General features: G+C 39.3%; 1 protein-coding gene across 1 annotated transcript; it reads right to left on the bottom strand.

Annotated features, from left to right (window-relative positions):
• Positions 1-18,284: 18,284 nt before the first annotated feature.
• Positions 18,285-20,607, bottom strand: LOC109037915 (uncharacterized). The gene is made up of 2 exons (XM_072303537.1): positions 20,532-20,607; positions 18,285-19,470 (listed from the first exon to the last, which is right to left on the bottom strand). Exons 1-2 carry the CDS (start codon positions 20,605-20,607, stop codon positions 19,094-19,096), a joined length of 453 nt encoding a protein of 150 aa, XP_072159638.1. The 3' UTR covers positions 18,285-19,093.
• Positions 20,608-22,179: the final 1,572 nt, after the last annotated feature.

A 22,179-nucleotide genomic window follows, 5' to 3' on the forward strand; every position in this document is an offset into this window, starting at 1 on the left:
CCATCTCAATTCCTGGGCATGTCTCTCCATTTTCACCACATCTCTCCCGAGAGACACGAACCAATCAGTCTTGAAGCAAACAAAGTCGAACTTGAAAAGGGCCATGATTGACGGGACCCCGCGGAACTCGGGCCGCCGCATTTAATTAATTTTTTTGGCCGAAAAAAGCGCGGCGGGGAAAAGCCATTTTTCACGCGGCGCAATTCGGCGGAAAATAATTGCTTTCGGATAGCTGTAATTATGGACGGAACGTCAGCGGGGAAACAAATGAACAAGCGAAAATAAAAACCGAGGGCGGGAAATTAGTGAAAGTTTAAAGTTGAAAGTTAAGTGAATATCATGAGTGTCTAAGTGGTGGAGTCAGGAAGTCGGGGCGCAATCCGAAGGGTGGTTGGAGCCGGGGAAGGGGCGGAACTACATTGTTCGCGGAGCAGTTACAAGGAGATAGAAACATCGATCTTTGCGGGGCCTCTGCCGACGTGCTCGCCAAGGCTCACCGATCCACCCGAAGAGTAACATTAATTACTTTTGACTTACCCCTTGCGCGATTCTTCCCCTGCCTCTCCATTCAATTATTGAGATCAGCTTCGATTGCTGATGCGACGAGTTTACACCGTCGTCCAGCCAGGTACTTTTACCCAAAACGCTATCTTTTCTCTCCCTTCTCGGACTTGCGGGCTGATTGTTGAGACTGATAGACAAAGCGATAGACATAGTAACAGACAAAGCAGACGAAAGGAAAATGGAGCGGTCCTACTGGTTGAAACTGATAGCTCCTATATGGACTAACTATACTGCCGTGCTAAAGAAAAACGCCTTATGAATATTCGATAGTTGTCAAATTTTCTTCAATGACATGCTCTTTTTTTAGAAGAGTTACGAATATTTTCCTTTGAAATTTTCAGATAGTTATGATCTGATTGCAAATAAAATTCCCTGGAAAATTAGAGGGAAAATAGTCGCAAATTTTCCTGAAAATTCGTATTTTTAAACAGGAAAATCGGCAAAGTCTGAAGGCTCATACGGCGGTCTTCCTTGGCACGGCAGAATACGATTAAAACCGTAAAATAGAGAACGAAAAACATCGAGGAGTTAAGATTTAAAAGAAGAGAGTTAATGTTAAAATTCATTATATATTTTAATTTGTTGAGGTACATAAATTGAGTTTTTTTAACACTAACCTTTTTCTTTTAGAACTTTTGGGTCTCTCGTGGGTTCCTGCACAGCTTCAGTCCTAAAGATCTCCTTCCCACCTCTCATAAACTCTTTGAAAGGACATCCGAACAATTGCAAGGAATTTGTTTAAATGCTAATTGAACAATGAGAATGTTTAATGATTAAATTAAAATATAAAATAACATATTGAATCTAGGAGAACCCGTGGTTGGAATTGCCATTTTAATCGTGTTTCATCTGAGCTTTCAGTGCGCAAGGGTTGAATGGAACGACTCCGCTTACGAAAAGACCACCTGCGCTAAAAACGCATATTTCTTATGCAATTGAAAAGTTAGGAGTAAGTTTCGGATTTTCCTAATACACTGATGGTACTTTTTGAGCCATAATCTACAAGAAATAACTCCTTTTTGCTCTAGCTGAAGTTTGCGACAGGCCCATTCCTCTCGTAATGAGAGGCTTTTGCAATGTGGTAATTGATGAATACTTTAAAGAAACCTACATGCAATTGGACTTCTTTATACTACATTTAAAAGGAACTATGTTCCGCGCAAACCCTACGCACATAGTTCCTTTTAGCATAAATACGTGCAATTGGGAGACGAAGACGGATCTTCACGACGGCGGCGAAGGGCTCGGATGACCTTCCGAGGCTGAGGATGTTCCCGCAGGGTCGGGTGCAGACTGCCGCCTCAGCTTGACGCAATATCCTGCTCTAGGTAGCGTGCTCCAAATAAATTGCTTTTTTACCCTTGTCAATAACCGTGCGCGCAAAACAACAGTCTACACACTCAATAGGTAGCATGCAGATTGTGGTAGTCTCGGCTCCATGTTGCCGATTCAATCGTGAACCGCCGGTCACGAACTTTTCTGCACGTTGTAGGATTTCCCTCCGCGGTTTCCACGTCAGGGTTATGGATCAGAGAATCCGGAAAATTCATTGTTTGAGATGGGAACATCCGGGCTGCCCCGGAAATATCCCCAGTTGATATTTAAATTATTGTTTCTAAAGTGAATGATATGGAGCACGGGTGTGTGCTGCAACAAGTATGCGTGTTACTTCGTCAGTTTCCCAAACCAGAAAGTTCTTACTATCCTTGATCAAGGCATAAAAGTCAAGACAAGATCAGACATGAAGGATGCGACTTTTCCGACACGAATGATGCGATTTTGCCTATACGATCAAAGTCGGGCAAATGATGCGTCGTGCCATTAAACGTTGTATCTGAATTGCAATGGCTCGCATTTCGCCTTCAATTGTTCGCATATGCAAAAATCGATCCCACGCGTTAAAATAGTTGCATGTTGACCCATGATTTTAAAGATATTTTGTCAGTATATAGTGATGCACATTCAAGCTGATATTTATGGTTTGCGATCCTAAGTGGCAATTTTTTAAAATTTTTTCATGGAAACTCATGATTTATTAATTACTCCACTATGAAATAATAATTTAGCTTAAATCATTAGCCCGTATCAATAGAGAAGTAACACAAAAAGATGTATCAGTTCGCTCTTGGTTAATTTAATCACAAACTGCATTGTAAAACGTACCCTAAGTATATCAATATTATACATGCGGCACTATCATCTATATCAGCTGAGACACCAAACCGACTAATCTAATCCCGCAGTCCTAAAATTTTTAATTTGTCAACATTTTGATTTTTAAACCAACATATGTGCCTCTTTGATTTCTTTCCATGTATAGTTACTGCTTCCGCTTCTTATTCTGAACTTTTCTTCGACCAAAAATGATTGAACGTAATTTTCCACAGTTTCTTCGATAGCAACATTGGAATAGTAGAGTCCACGGAAAATAAGTTTACGCACTTTTAGACCGAAGATCCGCCATTTTACCCCTTTCATTTACTTTACATGTTAGTGACATCAATCCTCAGTAGCGGTTTACAGGTGCGTAAACTTATTTTGCGTGGACCTTAAATTTATATAAATATCAACTACAATTTCCAACGGCCCTTTCGGGCGCGCGCGAGGAGGAGTTTGTTTATCATTATTAACCACCCAGGGTAACCTCAGAAGTTGGGTCAATTTTGCGTGTGATGCGAGCCAAGGAAGGGATTTCCTTCGTCGGCACATAATTAATGATAGCCAACATATGCTGAAGGAAACTCCGATGGCGCATGCATTCGATCCATCGAACACATCGATCAATCGTTGAGTATCACTCTCTTAAAGACATGCAAACAATCGATGCAGAATCGATTAATCGGATTGCTTCAAGTGCACCGCGACGGTAGCCGAATCACTTATCGCGGCATGGCGCGGCGCGGTGTCTATTAAGCAAAAACCACGTATGTACACATAAGTTACGCTTGTAGTTGCGCGGTTTATGATCGTGTGCTGTGCCGTACACGACTCGTTCGCTTCAATCAGCCCCCGACCGGAGCTTAAATTCATTCATGAGTTATGATTGATGGTTTTTTATACATATTCAATTCTTTTTTGCTCTTTCTTCGAGCTGTTACTAGTGTATTGAGCTGTTCTCGCGTGGCTCGAGTCCGCTATTGTCAGATAGTGCTGAAAAATCAGGGATTTTCTTCATTTACACTCATGTAAATATCCAATTTTTAACGAACAACCTCGCGACCCTGCTCGAGCCCCCACGTGGCCCCGCCCAGCGGTCCTGCAACGTTGCCAAATTGAGTCGTTATCGGTTAATTTTAAAGGTAATAATGTTAAGTTTTGCGGAGAACTTGCAACTGCGTTGACCTCCAATTCAATGCGTTTCTTCGGTTTTTTTCCAAGTTCGATTACTTTTGTATGGAATGAGAGTGCTCTTAGAAAGATTTTTCTGCTTGTTCTAGAGGTTTTTGCTCGGCTAAGCATTGAAAATTAAAGATTTTTATTTCACACTAAATCTCGACCTTAGGTTGTGGCGTTATACTGACAATATGTATACTTACTTTTTGTTAAGCAGAACGTTTTACAGTCTTTCTAATTTAAAGAAAGTTCGTTCGTCATTTTATTTGTATCTACATTTGATTATTTGGTCGATTGGTTTATTGTTTATTCATCTTAAATGTAGGAGCTAGAAATAGGGTTAGCGTTGACTCGAGCTTACACTACTGGAAATTGAGAGAGGTCTAAGAGGATCGACCTCAGGAAAATTTTCCTTCAAATCCTCGTGTAGGCATACAAATGACGGTCAAGTACGAATAGTTATCGCTTCTACTCATTGGTAATTTTTAATTTGCCGCGTAATTTTCCCGACTAACAATAAGCAATAACTTTACAACAGAAACTGATGAGATACCACCGCAGATGAGATACTCAATAGCCGAGAATATACCGATTCACCATATTACTAGTAAGGGAATAAAGTGTCTAATTATTGAAATTGGTAGACAAGACGATAGACAAAGAAGACATTGGAGGTATGAAGTGACCTTATTGGTTGAAGTTGGCGGTTCCTATAGACTAAGAGAGAAAGTGATGGAGTGACTATATGATCTCTAGAGGGTTGCCGTTAGCTAGTCTATTACCTACCTCCCTTGTCCATTGCAACCACCCGCTTCCACCAATAGGAACCCCCCATACCCCTTCTGTCTTCTTTGTCTATAGATTTGTCTATCAATTTCAATAATCGGCCCACGGCGGAGATTTTGAAAGTTCCGTTTGAGATCGTGATGTGCGATGGCAATAAAATCTCTAAGCTCGGCAACACCGAAGGAAAGAGAGAATCGGGAATGTCTGAGCCCCCCGCCACCCCCCTGCCGCTACCCTCCTCCACTTAGAGATTAAACATCCCGCCCGGAAACAGCTCACAGTATCAGAAAAAAAGGAAACCACTCACACACCCGGATTCGATTTTAATCGATATCATTTTCCGTTCTTTTTCCCGCGGCCTCCGAACGGCGATTGATCCACTCACTAATCCGTATGCTAACACGGCCCCCGAGGGCGCGACGGCGAGGGAGGGGGTGGGTTTTCGCCCGTTCAAATGGAAGTGCACGAAAAAATTCAAAATGGTCGGGGGGTGGGAGGGAGGGCAACGGGCCGCGCGGAGTGCCTCTGTATGAGTGGCGAGGAAACACATCCATCTTGTTTTGACAACTTCTCAAGGGTTGAGCATACTATTAGTCAATACGCGGTACCTACCCATCACGGGGCGCAGCTTCCAATTTTAAGGACCGGAGCTTTCCTCCGTTTCCGCTTTCCAATTTCCATTTCCGACTCTGTCAAGGCTGGACACCTCGACGCCCCCGAATCGGGCGCTGGGGTGAAAAAATCCGGCCCCTTTCATTGTTTAAGTTGAGTGAATGTTTCCCTCCCTCGGTTGTTTTTTCTCGCTCCTTTCGCCACCGCGCTTTTCGGTTAATATGCTTCTTTAACCACACATGTGTCACCCTTTCCCCTGAGTAAATACGACCAATGTAGCGTGTAAAAGTGTTTCTTTATGAAAGGGTCCGTAATTCTTCGAGTCCACAAGGCGTGAATGCCTGCTTATTCTTCTAGTATGGTCCAGCATCTGAAGACTGGCACACACCACAACAGCACCAGAATAATGTATAAGAAACATGCATTTTTTTTTAAAAATACTATGGGGTATGAATTTATGTACAAGCTGTTTGAAATACAATTATCGAAAAATTTCGATCGATGAATGGCATTTCTTCGCTGTATGTATCAAGTTCATTCGATGAAAATGGAAGAAAGTTTTTTCAAGAAATTTTTTTTATTCCTTGACAGAATTTTATTCGTCCAGTACTTAGAAATTAGCTCAGAATGGGTTTTAACCTTCTGTATGAAAAGATGATGATGATTCTGTATGATACGCTTAATTTTTATTTTGAACAAATTTTATCTGATTTCAAGTGCTGATATTTTTAGGTCATTGCGAATTTAAAATTTAAATGTAATTTTGGTGCTGAACGGAACAAATAAATATTTGAATAGAATGAAAAGAAAATTAAAACTAGCTTTTATGTTATTTTAAATTAAGATTACCGCAAGAAATAGGTAAAGAATACACGAATATAACCTTAACGCATCGTCAAAATATTTTCCTGTGCATTTAAGAAATGACTTTCAAACATTTCAAAAACGTTACTAGCACTTATATCCTCAGAGCGTTTTTAAGTTGTTTTTCAGAATTGTTACATTTTTCTCTGTTTTGGAGAGGCGCCTCTGCAGCATTTTATTGTTTTCAAAGATCCTTTTAACACATGCTTTAGCTTTATTATGTAATAAGGGGTGATAAGTTCAAGAGTTATTAGAAAACTTTTTATCTATTTGACGAGGACTGTATTTTTAACGATCTTTAGATTTTATAATATTTACGTGAGTCAATGTGATTGATACTAGATGATCTGGAAAATAGGGCTATGCCCTAGTTGTTCGTAGAAAAACAAAAAAAAAAAAAGAACAGAAAAAAAACTTCAAGACAAGGGGGTTCCCATTAAATTCTTAATCTTTCCTCAGAGAAGGTCCCTTTGAGGGCGCTGTGCGTATACTCTAGGGACTGGACTGCGTATAGTATTGAAAAAAAAGATCTCAAACATGACCTAGATTCACTACAAGCAGTATTTCACATAGACTTGAAAACGCGGCAACCTTCAAGCTACCGTGCTATGAAAGAACGCCGTATGAACATTCGAGAGTTGCCAAAGTCCCCCAGATTGAATATGTGTTTTTGATTAAATTTATGCATATTTGTATATGAAATTCTCAGATATTTTAGATTCAATCGTGAACAAAACAATCTGTAAAATTTGAAAAACAATATTTACAGCTTCCCCAACGAGCTCGTATTTTATAATAGAAAATTTGAAAACGCCTAAAGGTTCATACGGCGTTTTTCCTCAGCACGGCAGAGGGACTCTCCAACAAACAGTGACGTCACGGAGACCTGATCGGGCGAACAGCTGGGCCGGCTCCCTCGGCGATCAGCTGTCCGCCGCCATGCCAGGAGGGAGTGAACCCTGGCGTGGCATGCACCCTCCCCTGGAGCCGCGCGTCAATGTCAGATCGCATCATGTCAAGGTCCTCCATGTTGGGATATCATCCCAATTACACTCCTCTGATCTCCTTTTCCTGTTGCGCGGCCTTTGAGATAGGTCATACCGATGTCATCGGCGGGTTTGAGTCCATCAAAATTGTAAGTCTGTGTGGATTTTGTCACAGGAAATCCGCGATCCTCACCAACGAATCGGCATCAAAACACTTGGAAGGCAAAGGGGCGTAACTGAACTTAGGGATGAGCCCGGGAAACCACTGAGCTATATGGAGGATAGGGCTCATTGTGAAGTGTAGTTACGCCTTTATGTCAGCAGGGCGATGATAACGTAACGGTTCAAAGAGGCAGAGCTATATCCGATTTTCGTGGGCGGGCTTGATAATCGAGTTTATATTCTTTTGATGGTAGAATTCCATGCATCGACAAAAAGTGACAAGAGGTGTTTCAACGGAGAACATCTGCATCCAGTATTCTTAGAGATCTGATTTAATTTTTGAGTGTGTTTTACCAATTTTTATGTTTATTTATTATTTTTTAATTATTTTGACGCGTTCGCGACTAGTGGACCCAGAAGTAGGACCTGAGGATGGAATTTGGTAATTTAGAAGTGGCCATCGTCGCGTATAAAAACCTTGGGGGAAAAACATTTCAAAGAGATCGCGATGCAAAGATGTACTATCCAATTTAAAAAGACCCGATAGAGAAAGACTTCCAAAACTAAGGTGGATATAATGTCGTCCAGCGTTTTAGCACAAATTAAAATTTCCTTTCACTTGGTCTGATTATCTGCGATGACAATCTTAGCTGCATTGCGAGCTTCTTAGACCTGTTAAAAGAGTAATTGCAATTTTATCAGATTCTTGAAAGCTTAACCGGCTATAATATGTAAGTTTTGAGCCAAATTCTAAAAATTGAGTTTCACATGCTATTCTTCGGTATAGATAAACATCTTCGCAAGTATGAAATCTGTGCATGGGAATCTTTAAAGAGTGAGACATCCACGCTATTTTACTTTCAGAGGTATCACACTCATCGTCGGATTTTTTTAGAGATCGAAACCGCACTATGATGCATGTTGCCTGACTCAATTATTTTTTAACTTTTACCTTTGTCTTAATTTTATCTTGCAAATTGTGCTCGTATATTTTTGATCGTAAATTACTGCATGGTAAAAGTACTGATGACTATGAACCTACTCTATATTGATCTTTTCACTGATTGACAAACAATATCTCTGGTGCAGTCTATATCATTTTCTAAGTGAGGTGGACCCGAAAGGATACCAAGATGCCTTGGATTGCATTTTGCAAAAAAGAACCACAAACATTTCTATGTCACTAAGATTGTGCATCTTTTTTCATCTTGCAAATATGTATAAACTGATCACCAAAATAAGTTTTAGCTTTACCCCCAATAAATTATAAATTCAAGCCGAAAATCACCTTTGAAAAATTTAATTTTTTGGATGATTTCATCGATTTTATTGCAAAGAATGTAAGTCGCACAATCCTAGCAACATTAAAATGCTCTTGGTTCCTTCTTGCAAAATGTAATCCTTTTTATTTTTCGGTCTGTATACCAAAGTTAGCCAGGAACATGGCCACAGATCCATCATTTTTCTCCAGCACAAACATTGACAGAAATTCTTTAAAAAATTATTTAAAAACACAAAGATAAAACACACTCACTTGCGTAAAATTGTATAAAATAATAACCGGGACGCGTTTCGGGAGCTTAGCTCCCATCCTCAGCCGCGACTGAAGGTGTTTGTTTACCTCGCAGCTCATTCCGCCAATTTGCCGGGTGCCGAAACGCGTCCCGGTTATTATTTTATACAATTTTACGCAAGTGAGTGTGTTTTATCTTTGTGTTTTTAAATAATTTTTTAAAGAATTTCAACTTGTGTAGTCCCCTAACGGTATTAAAATTGACAGAAATGTCTACGATCTTGAAAAAAAATTGGCTCCATGGAAACATTGGATCCTCGATACAAACTGGATGAAGATAGGTCAGGAAAATGCGGAAGTAATCACCATGATGACGGTGACATATGGCGGCTCAGAGAGACCGACGCGACATCGGCAGGGGAGAGACGGGCTGACCTCATCGAGTCCCGTTAATCCCACGAAGGAACCAAAGGGATTTCGGGGTGGAAACTCGACCGATAACGAACTACGCGAAGGGAGGCGGCGCGGCGCTGAACCTTAACGCCCCCTCGAAGCATACACTCAAGGGTGGTTTCCCGATAGTGATAAGACACACTGAATAGGACTGTTTTGAATGATAATTTATCATTATCGGACAGCGTTGCCGACTCGCCCGAAAATATCATCTTTCGTATTGAAACAAACATTCAATAGGGGGTGTTTTGGCGACGCTGTCGTGGGATTCGCGGGGGAGAGGGATGCAGCGCGCCAATTATCACGAACCGCGCAAGGGGAGGAAGTGCGATTTTGCCCCCGAAAAATTACGCACTCCGCAAAAAGTTGTCAGATTGAATGCGATGTTTTATAAAGTTTGTAGGGGCCTCTGTGAAATTCTTGTGCGGTTTGGCGGCTTTGGAAGGTCTATTTGATGGTCAAAAATATATGTACATGATCTTAATTAATGATTTTCTGTTACTGTAAGTTTGCGAGGATCTGTGCACTGTGCGGCTGTTGCTCGATTCACACGCTTATGAATTACGATTTATTTCCCTCGGAGGAAGCAATTGAATTATTATGATTACTATTACTGTGCTGACTATCTTTATTAAGGTGCTTTAGAAGACTAATGACTAAAAAGAATATGTGATTTGCGCAAAGGGCACTAACGTGCGAAGATTGAGGTACTAATATCTTAATCAGCAATGTCCAGAATTTTTCCAAATAACTTCAGTTTTATTCAGCAATAATTAATCGTAGCAAAATCCATAAAGGAGGCTAAAATGACGCTGGGGACGTCTCAAATTGTTAAAACTTTTCTTATGAAATTGAGAACATAAAGAAAAGAAAACCGACTGATAGTGAGTATCGTTATGTACGCATGGTTTCTTGATATTTTATGCAGAGATTTCATCCATAAAATTAAGATTCGGGTAAATTCACATATTGTTGAATGGTTTTTTCACTTTTTATTTGGAATTTGACGTTGAAAACTGCATTCATTTGTGCTTTGTCACGCCTCTAGAATAATCATTTTTTCCTCTTCGAAAAATCTAGGACTTATCAGTTGTGATAATTTCTTTAACCTCATTTTTATCGTTGAGTAATCACTGGAGATAAGATCTCATGCCTCTTTCATTTGAGTCACATTGACTTAATTTCATGAAAATGAGCGAATAACTAACTTCGAGTAAAATTTATTCCAACAATTAGGCGTACATACTTAAATTATTTGGCATTCATTATCATTTCGCACAACAATTATAGTACTTTTCTATTTCCCAAAATGTTAAGGGAGTCTCCATCAGCAGCTCAGGACCTATTTTATTCCCATATTGTGTTCTGTATGTTTTTAATAATATTTAACTCTGACGTATTCAATTGTATCTCGTTTTCGAAGTATAATAAAAATAATTTTTTTATTTAGTTACAAAAATTATTTGGTGTCCGATATCTGACATTTCATATTTGTCCAGGGATGATGTTTCTGTTTTGCGTAAATTCGTATGAATCAATGTTCATTTCCAAAGGACTTAGGAAAAATATTTTTAAAGACCACCACTCACATAAAATCGTAACATTATTATTATTATAAAAAGAAGATGAAGATTAAAAAACCAAGAAAATAAGATTAAAATATGCAGTGCATATAGGGAATTCGGACAAAATCCAATGAAAGTGAACTATTTTGCAATAGGGAAGAGATTATAACTCAACGAGAGTAAAGTTTTGGATATTAAAAAATTAATTTAGTCTCAGTCACAGCTGGATAAAAATGTAGAAATCTATTAATTCGCCTTCAATTTTAGGTTGGATAACCTACTGTCCCTTAGCCGCTGATAAGAATAGTTTGATGCAAACAATTATTTATTCACTTTTAAAATCATACCTGCAAATAATTATACAAAAACCACCATGCGTACACTTTAAATTTATTTATTTAATTATTCTAAGAAAACTAGGTGAGAAAAGACCTAGAACACGAAGTCAGGAAACCGGTTTAAGATACTCAAAACCAAACTATGGAGAACTTGCATCCGATAAAATGTTGGCAATAATACCAATTTATTTAAGGTTATGATATTAAAGAAAACACCAGATGTAGGGAAACTCGATTAAATACTAAATTTGACGCATCAAAAGTCGAAAAATTGCAAAAAAATGCCGACAAAATTCTAAAACGTGTTGGAAAGTTGAGAGGTGACCGTTACTGCATATTTGCGAGGACAGCCATGTTGGATCGGTCGGTGCGCAGACGCAGATACCGCGGAGGGAAGGGTGAGGCGAGGGTAGCACCACTCTCCCCTTCCTGTTTGAAACCCGGTTCGCGCCATTATTAATCGCTGAGTGGCCGCTCACGAACCCTTGAGCCACCCTTCTCCATTGATTAAACGCCTCGTAAGGCTCATCACTAGTTACTAACGGACACTGTTTTAGCTGCATTGCTTGTTAGCTCTTGTTTTCTATACTGCACCGATTATATTAGTGGTATATTAAATAATTTAGCAAAGTTGAAGCGCAAGGTTCAACTAGGTAAATAAAACAATAATTTTAGTTGTGAAGTAGATGTTTAAGTCTGAATCGAAAATTAGTTTTGCCCGTTGCAATAATTAATTAGTTATGAATAGCAAATAATAAGATCTCTCTCTGAACTTCATTACATTTCCTAATACGAATTTTATAAATGCCTTGATAAAAATGGGTGGGTTGAACGTGATGAAAATTTGCCGAACATGATATTTACACCAAATTTTTGTGATTAAATCAATCTTTTGTTTTAATGGAGAATTTGCAAGGGTCTGAAATTTGATGAATTTCCTGTTTAAGTGGAATCCTCTGAGTGAACTGAACACGAAGATACCCTTGATTCATAAATTGAGCAATTATTAGAGGAGATATGACAAAATAACCGATTCTGCTAAAATACATGTGTTTAAATGGGAAATGCCGCCAGATGACGTCACAAGGCGGCACATTTTCTCACTTTTAAATCAATTTTTCTCCAATTTCCCATGTCAGAAAAAAATAATGAAAAATATTGCAAACTCAGCTCATTAGGCACTTTCAGATGAAGCAATAAAAAAATTGCGTGCAAATTCTCCATTGGTGTCACCAAGTCTTGTGTAGCCTCCGCAAATGGTTACATATTTTTGAAATAAAATGGAGGTGACGGGCATAATTTTCTCTTTTTTCTTAACTCTCATTTAAGTGTCGTTTTGCAGGTTGAATGTAGAGCCCATTTTCATTTAAGTTTCAGAAAGGAGACACCAAAAATGCCGAATTGTAAGATTGAAATACCTGATTTTCTTCAATATCGCTGGCTTTCGCGCAGAATTGAGAAGTACAAAATTCACTGATCCTAAAATCAACCTCAAATATGATTTACGCACATATATGAAAAATCAATACAAACCTAGGGTATAGGGCAAGTAGAAATTAAAACGATGGAACATTGTGGTAAAACCAGTAACTTTAGTAATTTCACCGCACTCTTTGAAATGAATGTTGGATTTAGGGTAGCAAAAACTAAACTATCGGAGAACGAAAATATGTGCTCATAGGTGGCTCGATCAGGATCACACTGAGAGGAGATCTCAAAAATCTCGCGAAAAAGTGAAAAACATTAAGGAGGAGGATGGGAATGAGGGGTTGCTACTTTCACCTATAAATAATGATTGCACACAAAAGAAAGGTGACATAAAAGGCTGGGCTTCGCGGGGCACCTGAATTGTTTCAAAGAAAGGCGCCTTGTTGTATCCTCTCTCCTCTCTCTCTCACCTGATCTGTCCGCATAGGAGACTTAATGTACCTTACTTGTGGCAAAGAGACAGAAACAAGATAAACTGGAGGTGAGGAGGAATTGATAATGGGAATTTTGAGGATTTTTATCTTGAATGTGATTATGAAATCGTCTCAATGTTACAGAAATGCCAAAGTTTATGTTCTGCCTTGTTTTGCAGGCAGTGATTATTGAGGCGTTTGGTACAGAAAGGGCATTTCTTGGCAGCGGTTTTTTGAAATTTCCATTGCTAGTTGATATTTTTGAGAAGAAACTATTGGGTGAATTCTCTGAAATTCTTCTTTCTCAGCATTGTAAAATCATAAAAAAAAATCGGTGAAAGTTTCAATGAATTTCATACATTTGCTTTAGTTATAACGGATGAATCATCAGTAAAGAATCTGAGACACCACGACTATGAAATGGACTGCATTTTGCAATTTGGAACTATAAATTCTGGCACTTATGGAAAAACGCTTATGTGCATAGGGAAACTAATGGCACATACGTTGTTTTTAAACCGGGCTAGAATTTATAGTTTCAAATTACAAAATGTAGTCCAAATGTCCTCTCTGCACTTAGTGCTTCAATTGGTTTTCCTACGATCTTTGCCATAAAAATATTTGAGCACTATCACTAGATGCGATTTTTACTTACGACGAGTTAAAATATTTTAGAATTGCGCTTGTTTCATTACATTTGTATAACTATTTTGCATATTAAATTTGTTTTTTAAGAAACGCCTGCACCTCAATACGAAATGACTATTCGTTTTAAAAATTTAGGATTTTATCTCCCCTGGATGAAACAAAATCCACCCTATATTGTTAAAAATCTAGGATTCAAATTCGGTGCCGGAGTCTGTGTAGCACCCACAGCTCCGAGTGATATGAATGCGAAGTGAATAAAGCGCCATAAAAGTGTACAACACTCCGCAATAAGAGTAGATTCCACTCCGTAATAGTGTAAGTCACTCTGTGAGAGGCCAAAATTCCGCTTCGCATTTAGATCACTCGGGGTTTTTTATGGACGCTATATAGTCTCTGGTAAAATATGAGGACGGAATGCTTCCCCGTTGATTCCGTGTTTTCTCCCTGAACCTATCAATGTTCAATGTAAGCAATCGTCGGCAATTTTCAAGCTCTATACTTGTAAACTCGTCGAATTGCAACTATACGCGTCGATGTAGTAAAGGTTTAATTGGTTAAGAACTTCAAGGCACGACTCAGCTCGGAGCGCCTTCAAATCCAGCGATACCCTCCGCTTTACCAAGGAGTTAGTTTAGTTGCTTAACCAAACCAAACCCAACGAAGATTCATTGGTAAAGAACTTCAAGGCACGGCCTCAACCCGGAACGCCTTCAAATCCAGCGATACTCTCAGCTTTACCAAGGAGTTAGTTTAGTTGCGTAACCAAACCAAACCCAACGAAGTTCACTGATTACACCATACGAACTTGCGGGTGTGCTAGATGGCACCATGTTTTCAAGAAGAAAGAAATAAACGTCTATTTGAATTCAAAGCATAATAATCACTACAATCTAACTCGCTTTTTCACTTTTGAATTTCTAGATTTATTTTTATTCAACATTAAAAAATCGCAATTTGCCGGCGATTACTCATTGCCTGCGACAGATGTATAATCATGCGGTTCTCATGAAATTTTACCAGTTATATTATTCAGTAATTAAAACGCTATTCAGTCTCAAACATGACCAATCTAAGGAAGAATCTTACTTTTAATTCAAAATGAAATATTTTTCCTTTACAGTTTGTGTGGAGTCCTGAACAATTCCTTGCAATATTCAATGTGATGCTCAGAGGTCAATACTGTCTGGCCTATCTTTTTTGAAAAAAAACAAAAGAATTTAACAATAGGCATTTGTTTACCGACAGACTCGGAAGAGTAAAGAAAGAGCAAAATCCAACAAAAGAAAATCCGTCTGCGGCGCGACGCTCCGCCAAAATCACTTTCGCTGAGGACCGCTTGGTCATGGAGCCCAGTTATAGCGTGAAAGGAAAGGGTTGGGTATAGATCGATTTGTCAAAATGTGCCAAAATATTTTGGTCAAACCCTTTTCTAGAGATTCCGCCAACGAGTCAGTCGGCCAACTACAGTCAGTCTGGGACTTGCCTTTCTTCCTCTCACGATTCTTTCGAACGATTAGCTTCGCTTGGGTTTGACTTCGGATCAGAGATGAGAGCTGCGATGAGTGGATCCGTTTCCTGGTGAGTGAGAAGAAACTATTTCTTCATCATCTTTATCCCCATAATTCATTTGTAATAACGGGAAAGTATGAGCCAAAAAAGTTAACATTTAGCGGTCAGTGAGTCACTTTTGGTTGGCATTATTGAAAAAGTTGTCGCACTCTCAGAATTAAAATTAATGAACTCTTCAAAAGCACTAATTATTTCACGTTTTATCATACTACGTTAATATGTGAGACAAAAAGAAAACATCAACAGAAAGTAGAAGTCTGCCGAGCTAAGGAAAACGGCGTATGCGTATTAGAATGTTGCCAAATTTCCTCTCAAAAATATCTACTTTCGAAGAAAGTTATGAATATTTTCCTTAAAATTTTCGAAGTTTTCAGATCAAATTCGAATGTAATCCTCCGAAAAATCGAAGAGGAAATATTCACAAATTTTCCGGAGTTACCGTTGTTATTCAAAGGAAACTTGGCGCAGCCTGATGACACATACGGCGTTCTTCCTTAGCACGGCAGTCATGGAAAATGAACTTTTCATATAGTCGATGTTTCATGAAAGTTGGTCCAGCTATTAGACTCATCATACAAATTGTACGTATTTTAATCATAAGGAGCTATCTCTGTTTTGACATGGGCCCTACCAGGCTTGGATTCTTACAGGTCTTAGGGGTCAAGTCAAGATAGAGATAGTTCTTTTTTGATTTAAATACGCTCAATTTATTCAGGTTTTTTTTTTTAAAAAATCAGATTTATTGATAATTGCAAGTTTCAGGGGGGTATAGTTATGATTCAAGGGCAATTTTTTTTACCCGTCGCAAATATTTTTAAGCAAATAAGACACATAATTGAACGGTTTACTTAAAGAAATGCGAGATCGCCAAAAGTCAAGTTTTGAGAAAGTATGAAAAATTTGATTTTTTCGACGATTCTTCCCATTTTTGTCCGAAAAAATTAACCCATGTTCTATATGGTCACTGGGAAAGTATCCTACGCTGGGCGAGAAGGCTAGAAACATTCTGCTTTTCTTTACTAAATGAGATATTCATAGGTTAAATGACAATTTTGGTACACTCGCTCAGTATAGTATAATGTTTCTACTCTCAAAGGGTAGTATTCTGTCGAAAAATCAAGTTCCGTAAAGGCGGTTTGGCAAAATTCATGCAAAAGAAACCAATGGAACACTCAAACTGCTGCAAGCAACTATTACTGCTACTGAGACGCTCAAATTGCCTACCAGCTTATTGAAGGCGAACTGGTGAGAATAAGGGCGGAACATCGTGATCAACTTGAAACTGATGAATTTTTGAAACTGCTGCAAGCAGCTATCCTCTGCCTCTACTAACTACTACTCCTGAATCGCTCTTGTTCCATAATTGATAATTGAATAAGAAAATGTTGAAGAGTAAAATCAAGTTTAATCGTTTTTTTTTAGCTTAGCTTATTTAGGTTATTTCTTACTTTATAGAGGTTTAGGAAAAAACACAGATTAAATCGAATAGAAGATTGTATTACTCTTGATTTTGAAACTAACTTGCTTAAAAATAAAGATGCAAATTTAGGATACCTACATTATTTACACGTAGTTTTTTTACCACTGCATAACAACTTCAGAGATGAATAATTTAGATGGAATGATGGGTTACTTATACAACTTTAACTTGAGTTCTAAGATACGAGTGAAGACTAAATATTTATACTGAGGAGTAAATAATTACATCGAGATAAAATATTTTATGTACACAATAGGAACTTTGGTTTACCGAAAAGCTTCAAGTGCTCACATAAAGCACATTCAAACATGAAAACAAAACTATACAATAATAAATAATTATAATCAATTATAGAGATTTATCAGTGCACTAACGTCTAAATTTTTATTCAATTAACAGTTTTTACAGAAGAGTGATGGCACCAATTTAAATGAATACACTATGCAATACAAACTATAGGTTTATTATGGATTGCTCTACGCGGTAAGGCTCATCGACTACTTTCTCAATCGTGAAACGGTTGTCAAGATTCGGAAAATGTGTTGAAAATTACCAGTTTAGTAGCTATTTCATTCGGTCAATATTCATTGTATTACGAAAATATTTCACAACATTTTTGAGAAAAACACAGGAGAAACCATTTTTGTGTAGGATCAATTCTCGGGGAATTATTGAGAGTAAACACCGATTGCTTGGGAGGCTTCAGGATTCGATTGCTAGACTGTGAACGTGTGTTTTATAGGTCTTAATGAGTCTTTATCTACCACGATCTAAAAATGGCCGCCAGCATTTTTCTCTTAGGGACTTAAATTCCGAAAATTTCAAGAAAATCGCGAGAACTATCCTCGAGGTCATGGATGGATTCTGCAACGTAGATTACAGGATTTAATCGATCGAGTTAGGTTCGTTACACGACTCTAATTTCACTACAATTCAATGAAGTCCCAGTCCTTCCAAAAACGGGGACATTTTTGTAGGTTTATAGATGTCGATTTTAGCCACTAATTGGACTACATTTTGCAATTTAGAACTGCAATTTTTGACTCATTGGTAAAATCACTTATCTGCAAAGAACAATCTGAAAAACAACTTAGCGTTGAGCCCTAATACTTTTAGTAAAATAGCGCCAGCTAAAGTCAGTTGGGCTAGACTCTAAACAGTGGCGTAGAAAGGGGGGGGGCCAGGGGGGGCCTGGCCCCCCCAAAATTGGAAATAGTATCATCTGGCCCCCCCCAGAAATTCTGGATGGTGCAAAAACACCATCTTTAATCGTTAAAAGTGAGAAAATAAATGGAATAACCTGTTGAATGCAACAATTTCAAAGTATTTTAACCTTAAAATGCATAAAACTGGGTGAATTTTATGCAGAAATTGAAGGAAGATTAACGCCACAAGTGCCTCGAGATGCGCTCAAATTGAGTTAAAATTTCAAAAATTTTCCGGGGGAGGCCCCCCGGACCCCCCGGTGGTGGGGGGCCATGCCCCCCCCAGCAAAATGGCCTAGCTACGCCTATGACTCTAAAGCTGTAAGGCTCAGCACTGCTGCCTTTACGTGGCGCCATGGATATCTTGAGGGTTAGGGCTCAGCGCTACGTTGTCTTTTTCGTGCACGTAAGTGCTTTTACAAATTAGTCCGAAATGAAAGTTCCTAAATTCAAAATGTAGTCCAATTGCTCGCTAAACATCGAGGGCCTTTGAGGACAAGGCGCATCAGTGCAGTTTTTGCTATTTTTAGCAATACCTGTTTGAAGTCCCGAAAATACATGGATCCTTATGGCGGGAAGAAATTTCAAACTGACTTTTTCAATAACTGACAGCTTAATAATTGGAATTTGGGAGCGAATTTTTCACAAAATATGCATTAAGACTGGTTCAACTTGAAATCATAAATAGTTCAATTTTTCTAAAATCTCCACTTATGCGCCTTGTCCTCCAAGTCCCTCCATTGATTTATAACATTAGAGGTACTCAAATTAAGCATGGAGATACTACAACATGGACATAAGCGACACAGAAACAAATAGATGGTGCTGACGACAGAATCCTCTGTTCACAGGGCTCCCGCAGTTTCTTTGTTACACTTACAGAATTTTTCTGTTATGAGACAGAACTTCGGTCGTGGGAACAGAGTACTCTGTCCTCATAACGGAAGCCTCTGTGACTGTTACAAAAGAAATGCAGGAGCCGTGTAATCAGAACTATTTTTTTCAGTGGAAGACATCTGCAATATTCCATGCGAGCTATTTTCAAAATTTAGTCAAATTGGTCGATATACATTGATTGTTAACATAAGTGGTACTCGACTTAAGGATGGAGTTACTACGACATGGACATGAGGGAGGGCATCTGCAACATCCCATGCGCGTGATCATAACTGGAGGGACTAGAACTGTGGCTGTGGTCGAATTCGTGGTCGTAGGGCGGGTGGGTGGTTTGCGGGGGCGGCGGGGGAGGGGCGAGTCCCGGGTCCATGTCCCCGCTCTTGGTGGCGACCAGCTCCTTCTTGAGCTTCATCCTGCGGTTCTGGAACCAGATCTTGATCTGGCGCTCGCTCAACTGGAGCTCGTGGGCGATTTCGATGCGACGTTTGCGCGACAGATACTTGTTGTAGTGGAACTCCTTTTCCAGCTCCAGCGTCTGCAGCCGCGAGTACGTTTGTCGTGTTCGTTTGTTCGCCGTCGAGCCCTTCGTCGAGTCTGAAACAGAAAAATACCATCCTTGTTCAGAAATTGTTGTAGAATGATGGTTTCCTCCTCTACCCTTTATTTTACACGGAGAAAAAAACTTCGTGCGTGGGGCCTGAAGTTTAGGTCATATGGATCTCTGAAGTTTTCGGATTGAGCATCTGAACACTTTAGATCTAGCTGTCGAGGTTCGGATCACACGTCTGAAACTTCAGTTCTTACATCTGAAGTACTTCGGTTTTCATATCCGAAAAACTGCAGTTCTCACATCTGAAGTACTTCAGATGTAAGAACTGAAGTGTCAGATGTGTGATCCGAATCTCGACAGCTAGATCTAAAGTGTTCAGATGCTCAATCCGAAAACTTCAGAGATCCATATGACCTAAACTTCGGGTCCCACGCACGAGGTTTTTTTCTCCGTGTATATACCGCTCTCCGGCGGCACTGGAAAAAAGTCGCTTCTCGTCCTTCTTTTCCGCTGTTGAAAGGAAACACATGATGAAATCAATGGTGGTGATTTCAAGTGAGCAACTATTCGTGCTTTGCAATACGCTTTTGGCCTATACGAAAATTTGAAGGCGAATGTTACTTTATGACCCACTCAAATGATCGCAAATTAGTTCATCTGTGTATACGTAGTGGCATGAAAATTAAGGTTGAAAAAATGAATGGATTGAAACGCTCTGAGGGCCAGCCTCCTGAGCCTCCTACGGCCCATCCCCCACTGTGAAAAAGTCACTTGGATCTAGAGTTCAGACTTTCAAAAAAATTAACAATACTAATATTCTTGATTCAATCAGATTTTTGTTTGACTCAAGAGGAAATTTGCTTAAAATATGAGGCTTGGCTCTCGCTTTTGTAGTGTTCCTACCTATATCTTAGTACGGTGCCATACCGTGTTTCCTCTTCATATCTATCTCTATTCATTAGCCTAGCGCCTGTCTCATCTTTTCATTTTCTATCTTTTCCTTTTAGCACCTTTTTACCTTTTCAACCCCGCGCCACGCGGCACCCTTGTCCGCGACTACGCGACCTCGCGAACAACCGTTAGCCTGGCACGGATTGCTCCTTACCTTTTTCTTCGCCAAATTTTTCTTCATAATGATCATCTCCTGGGCCAGAGCAACCGGACACTCTGATTTTGGCCATCGCTCGAGCCACCACGCAACGCCCCCGCACATCGGTTAGATTTGCCACTCTCACTAGTGCTCCTGTACATTTACCGACATTTTTTCGACGTTAACTTTTATTCCACTACCGATGTACAATAGAACTAATTCGCAACTATTAGAGTGGGCCATGAGGTAAAATTCGCCTTCTAATTTTCGTATAGGCCAAAAGTGTGCTGCAAAGCACGAATAGTTGCTCACTTGAAATTACTACTGTTTATTACATCTTGTGTTTCCTTTCAACAGCGGATAAGTAGGATGAGAAATTAAGTTACCGAGGAATACTTCCACCTTTTAATTCTCATCGATGAGTGTCTTACATTGCTACGAATGAGAAAAAATGGAAATATGCACAAAAAAAGAATAAAATAAAACACTGAATATACACTCGACCACAAGCTATTGAGAGTTTGCATTTTTACCGAGGTACTGCCAATAAAGTGTAAGATTTATTAGCAAGTCTTTCTCATGGAGGGGAAGGGGTGGTCAAGTGACGTCAGCCGTTGCTAAATTTGACCAGGCAAGTTTTCCATGAATTATTTTATTCAAACATATAAACCATTCTTCCGATGCAACCGGAAATTTTTGTGCCTGTGTTAATGGAAGAAATTATTCTGTGTAACATTCAACAGGAAAGTTTGATTGAATCGTCACCGGCTTGTTTACTCAAGTGCAGTAAGATATATGCGATTAATTCCTTGTTACGGTAACATTTTATTTGTGCCTTGGAAACATCCACCCAGATCGTATGGGATGATCCATAATTTTACTTAAAAATGGCAACACTGATTATTGGAGATCGGAATGCGAGTGACGGACTCGGAAGTGGGTAATTAGACAAAATCATTAATAAAAAAACCGAACGGCAACATCGGGCGGTGTTCGATTGGAGTACGACGGAAGGAGAAAAAAACCTCAAATTGATTCGGCCGGAGGTGTGTGAATGAAGGAGGATTAGCCATGGTTATTTAACCTAATTTGTCAGATCTTTCGGGTTCAGTGAATCAATTACGGGAGATCGGGGAGACACGTCCCTCACGGCAGTCGCATCCCGAATTGAGAAAAAAAATTCCCCACCGCCATCTCTCTCTCTTTCACTTCCGTCCAAAACTTTTGTTAGAGAGAGAGGTGAGGAGCAATGTTTCCCTCTAGTTATACGTGATTCCTCCCTCCGCTCTCACTGTACAGGGTATTTCACCGAGGTGGTGCCAGTCATTGAGTCATAAGGTACACCGGTTGGAATTGAAGTTCTTGTGTGACATACTTTCATGCATTTATGCTGAAAGGAACCATATACGGGTGGAAATAAGAAGGAATGTGCTCGTTTGTTCTTGGGGCGTAAGAATTAATGGGAATTATAACACTTCAGCGACCGTTACCTCCATAGAGAAACTGGAGAGTGAAATGTGATTTTATCAAGTTTACTTACGATTAATCACTCTAACTTCATTAAAAAGTGTCGTTGCATCGAACTCGTCACGACTATGTCAGATTGTGGAGTTCGCTGTTACTTACCGCGAGACGAACAAGGCAGATGACCGATTCTCGAGAA

This window comes from Bemisia tabaci, chromosome 8 (genome assembly GCF_918797505.1).
Source record: "Bemisia tabaci chromosome 8, PGI_BMITA_v3".
Taxonomy (NCBI): Eukaryota; Metazoa; Arthropoda; class Insecta; order Hemiptera; family Aleyrodidae; genus Bemisia; species Bemisia tabaci.

What these genes read in the sequence shown, in the direction of transcription:
- LOC109037915 (XM_072303537.1), bottom strand. Translation starts at nt 20,607, where the DNA reads ATGGCCAAAATCAGAGTGTCCGGTTGCTCTGGCCCAGGAGATGATCAT. An exon ending in AAAATTTGGCGAAGAAAAAG is followed by an intron (nt 19,471 to 20,531) that starts GTAAGGAGCAAT and finishes TTTCTGTTTCAG; the next exon opens with ACTCGACGAAGGGCTCGACG.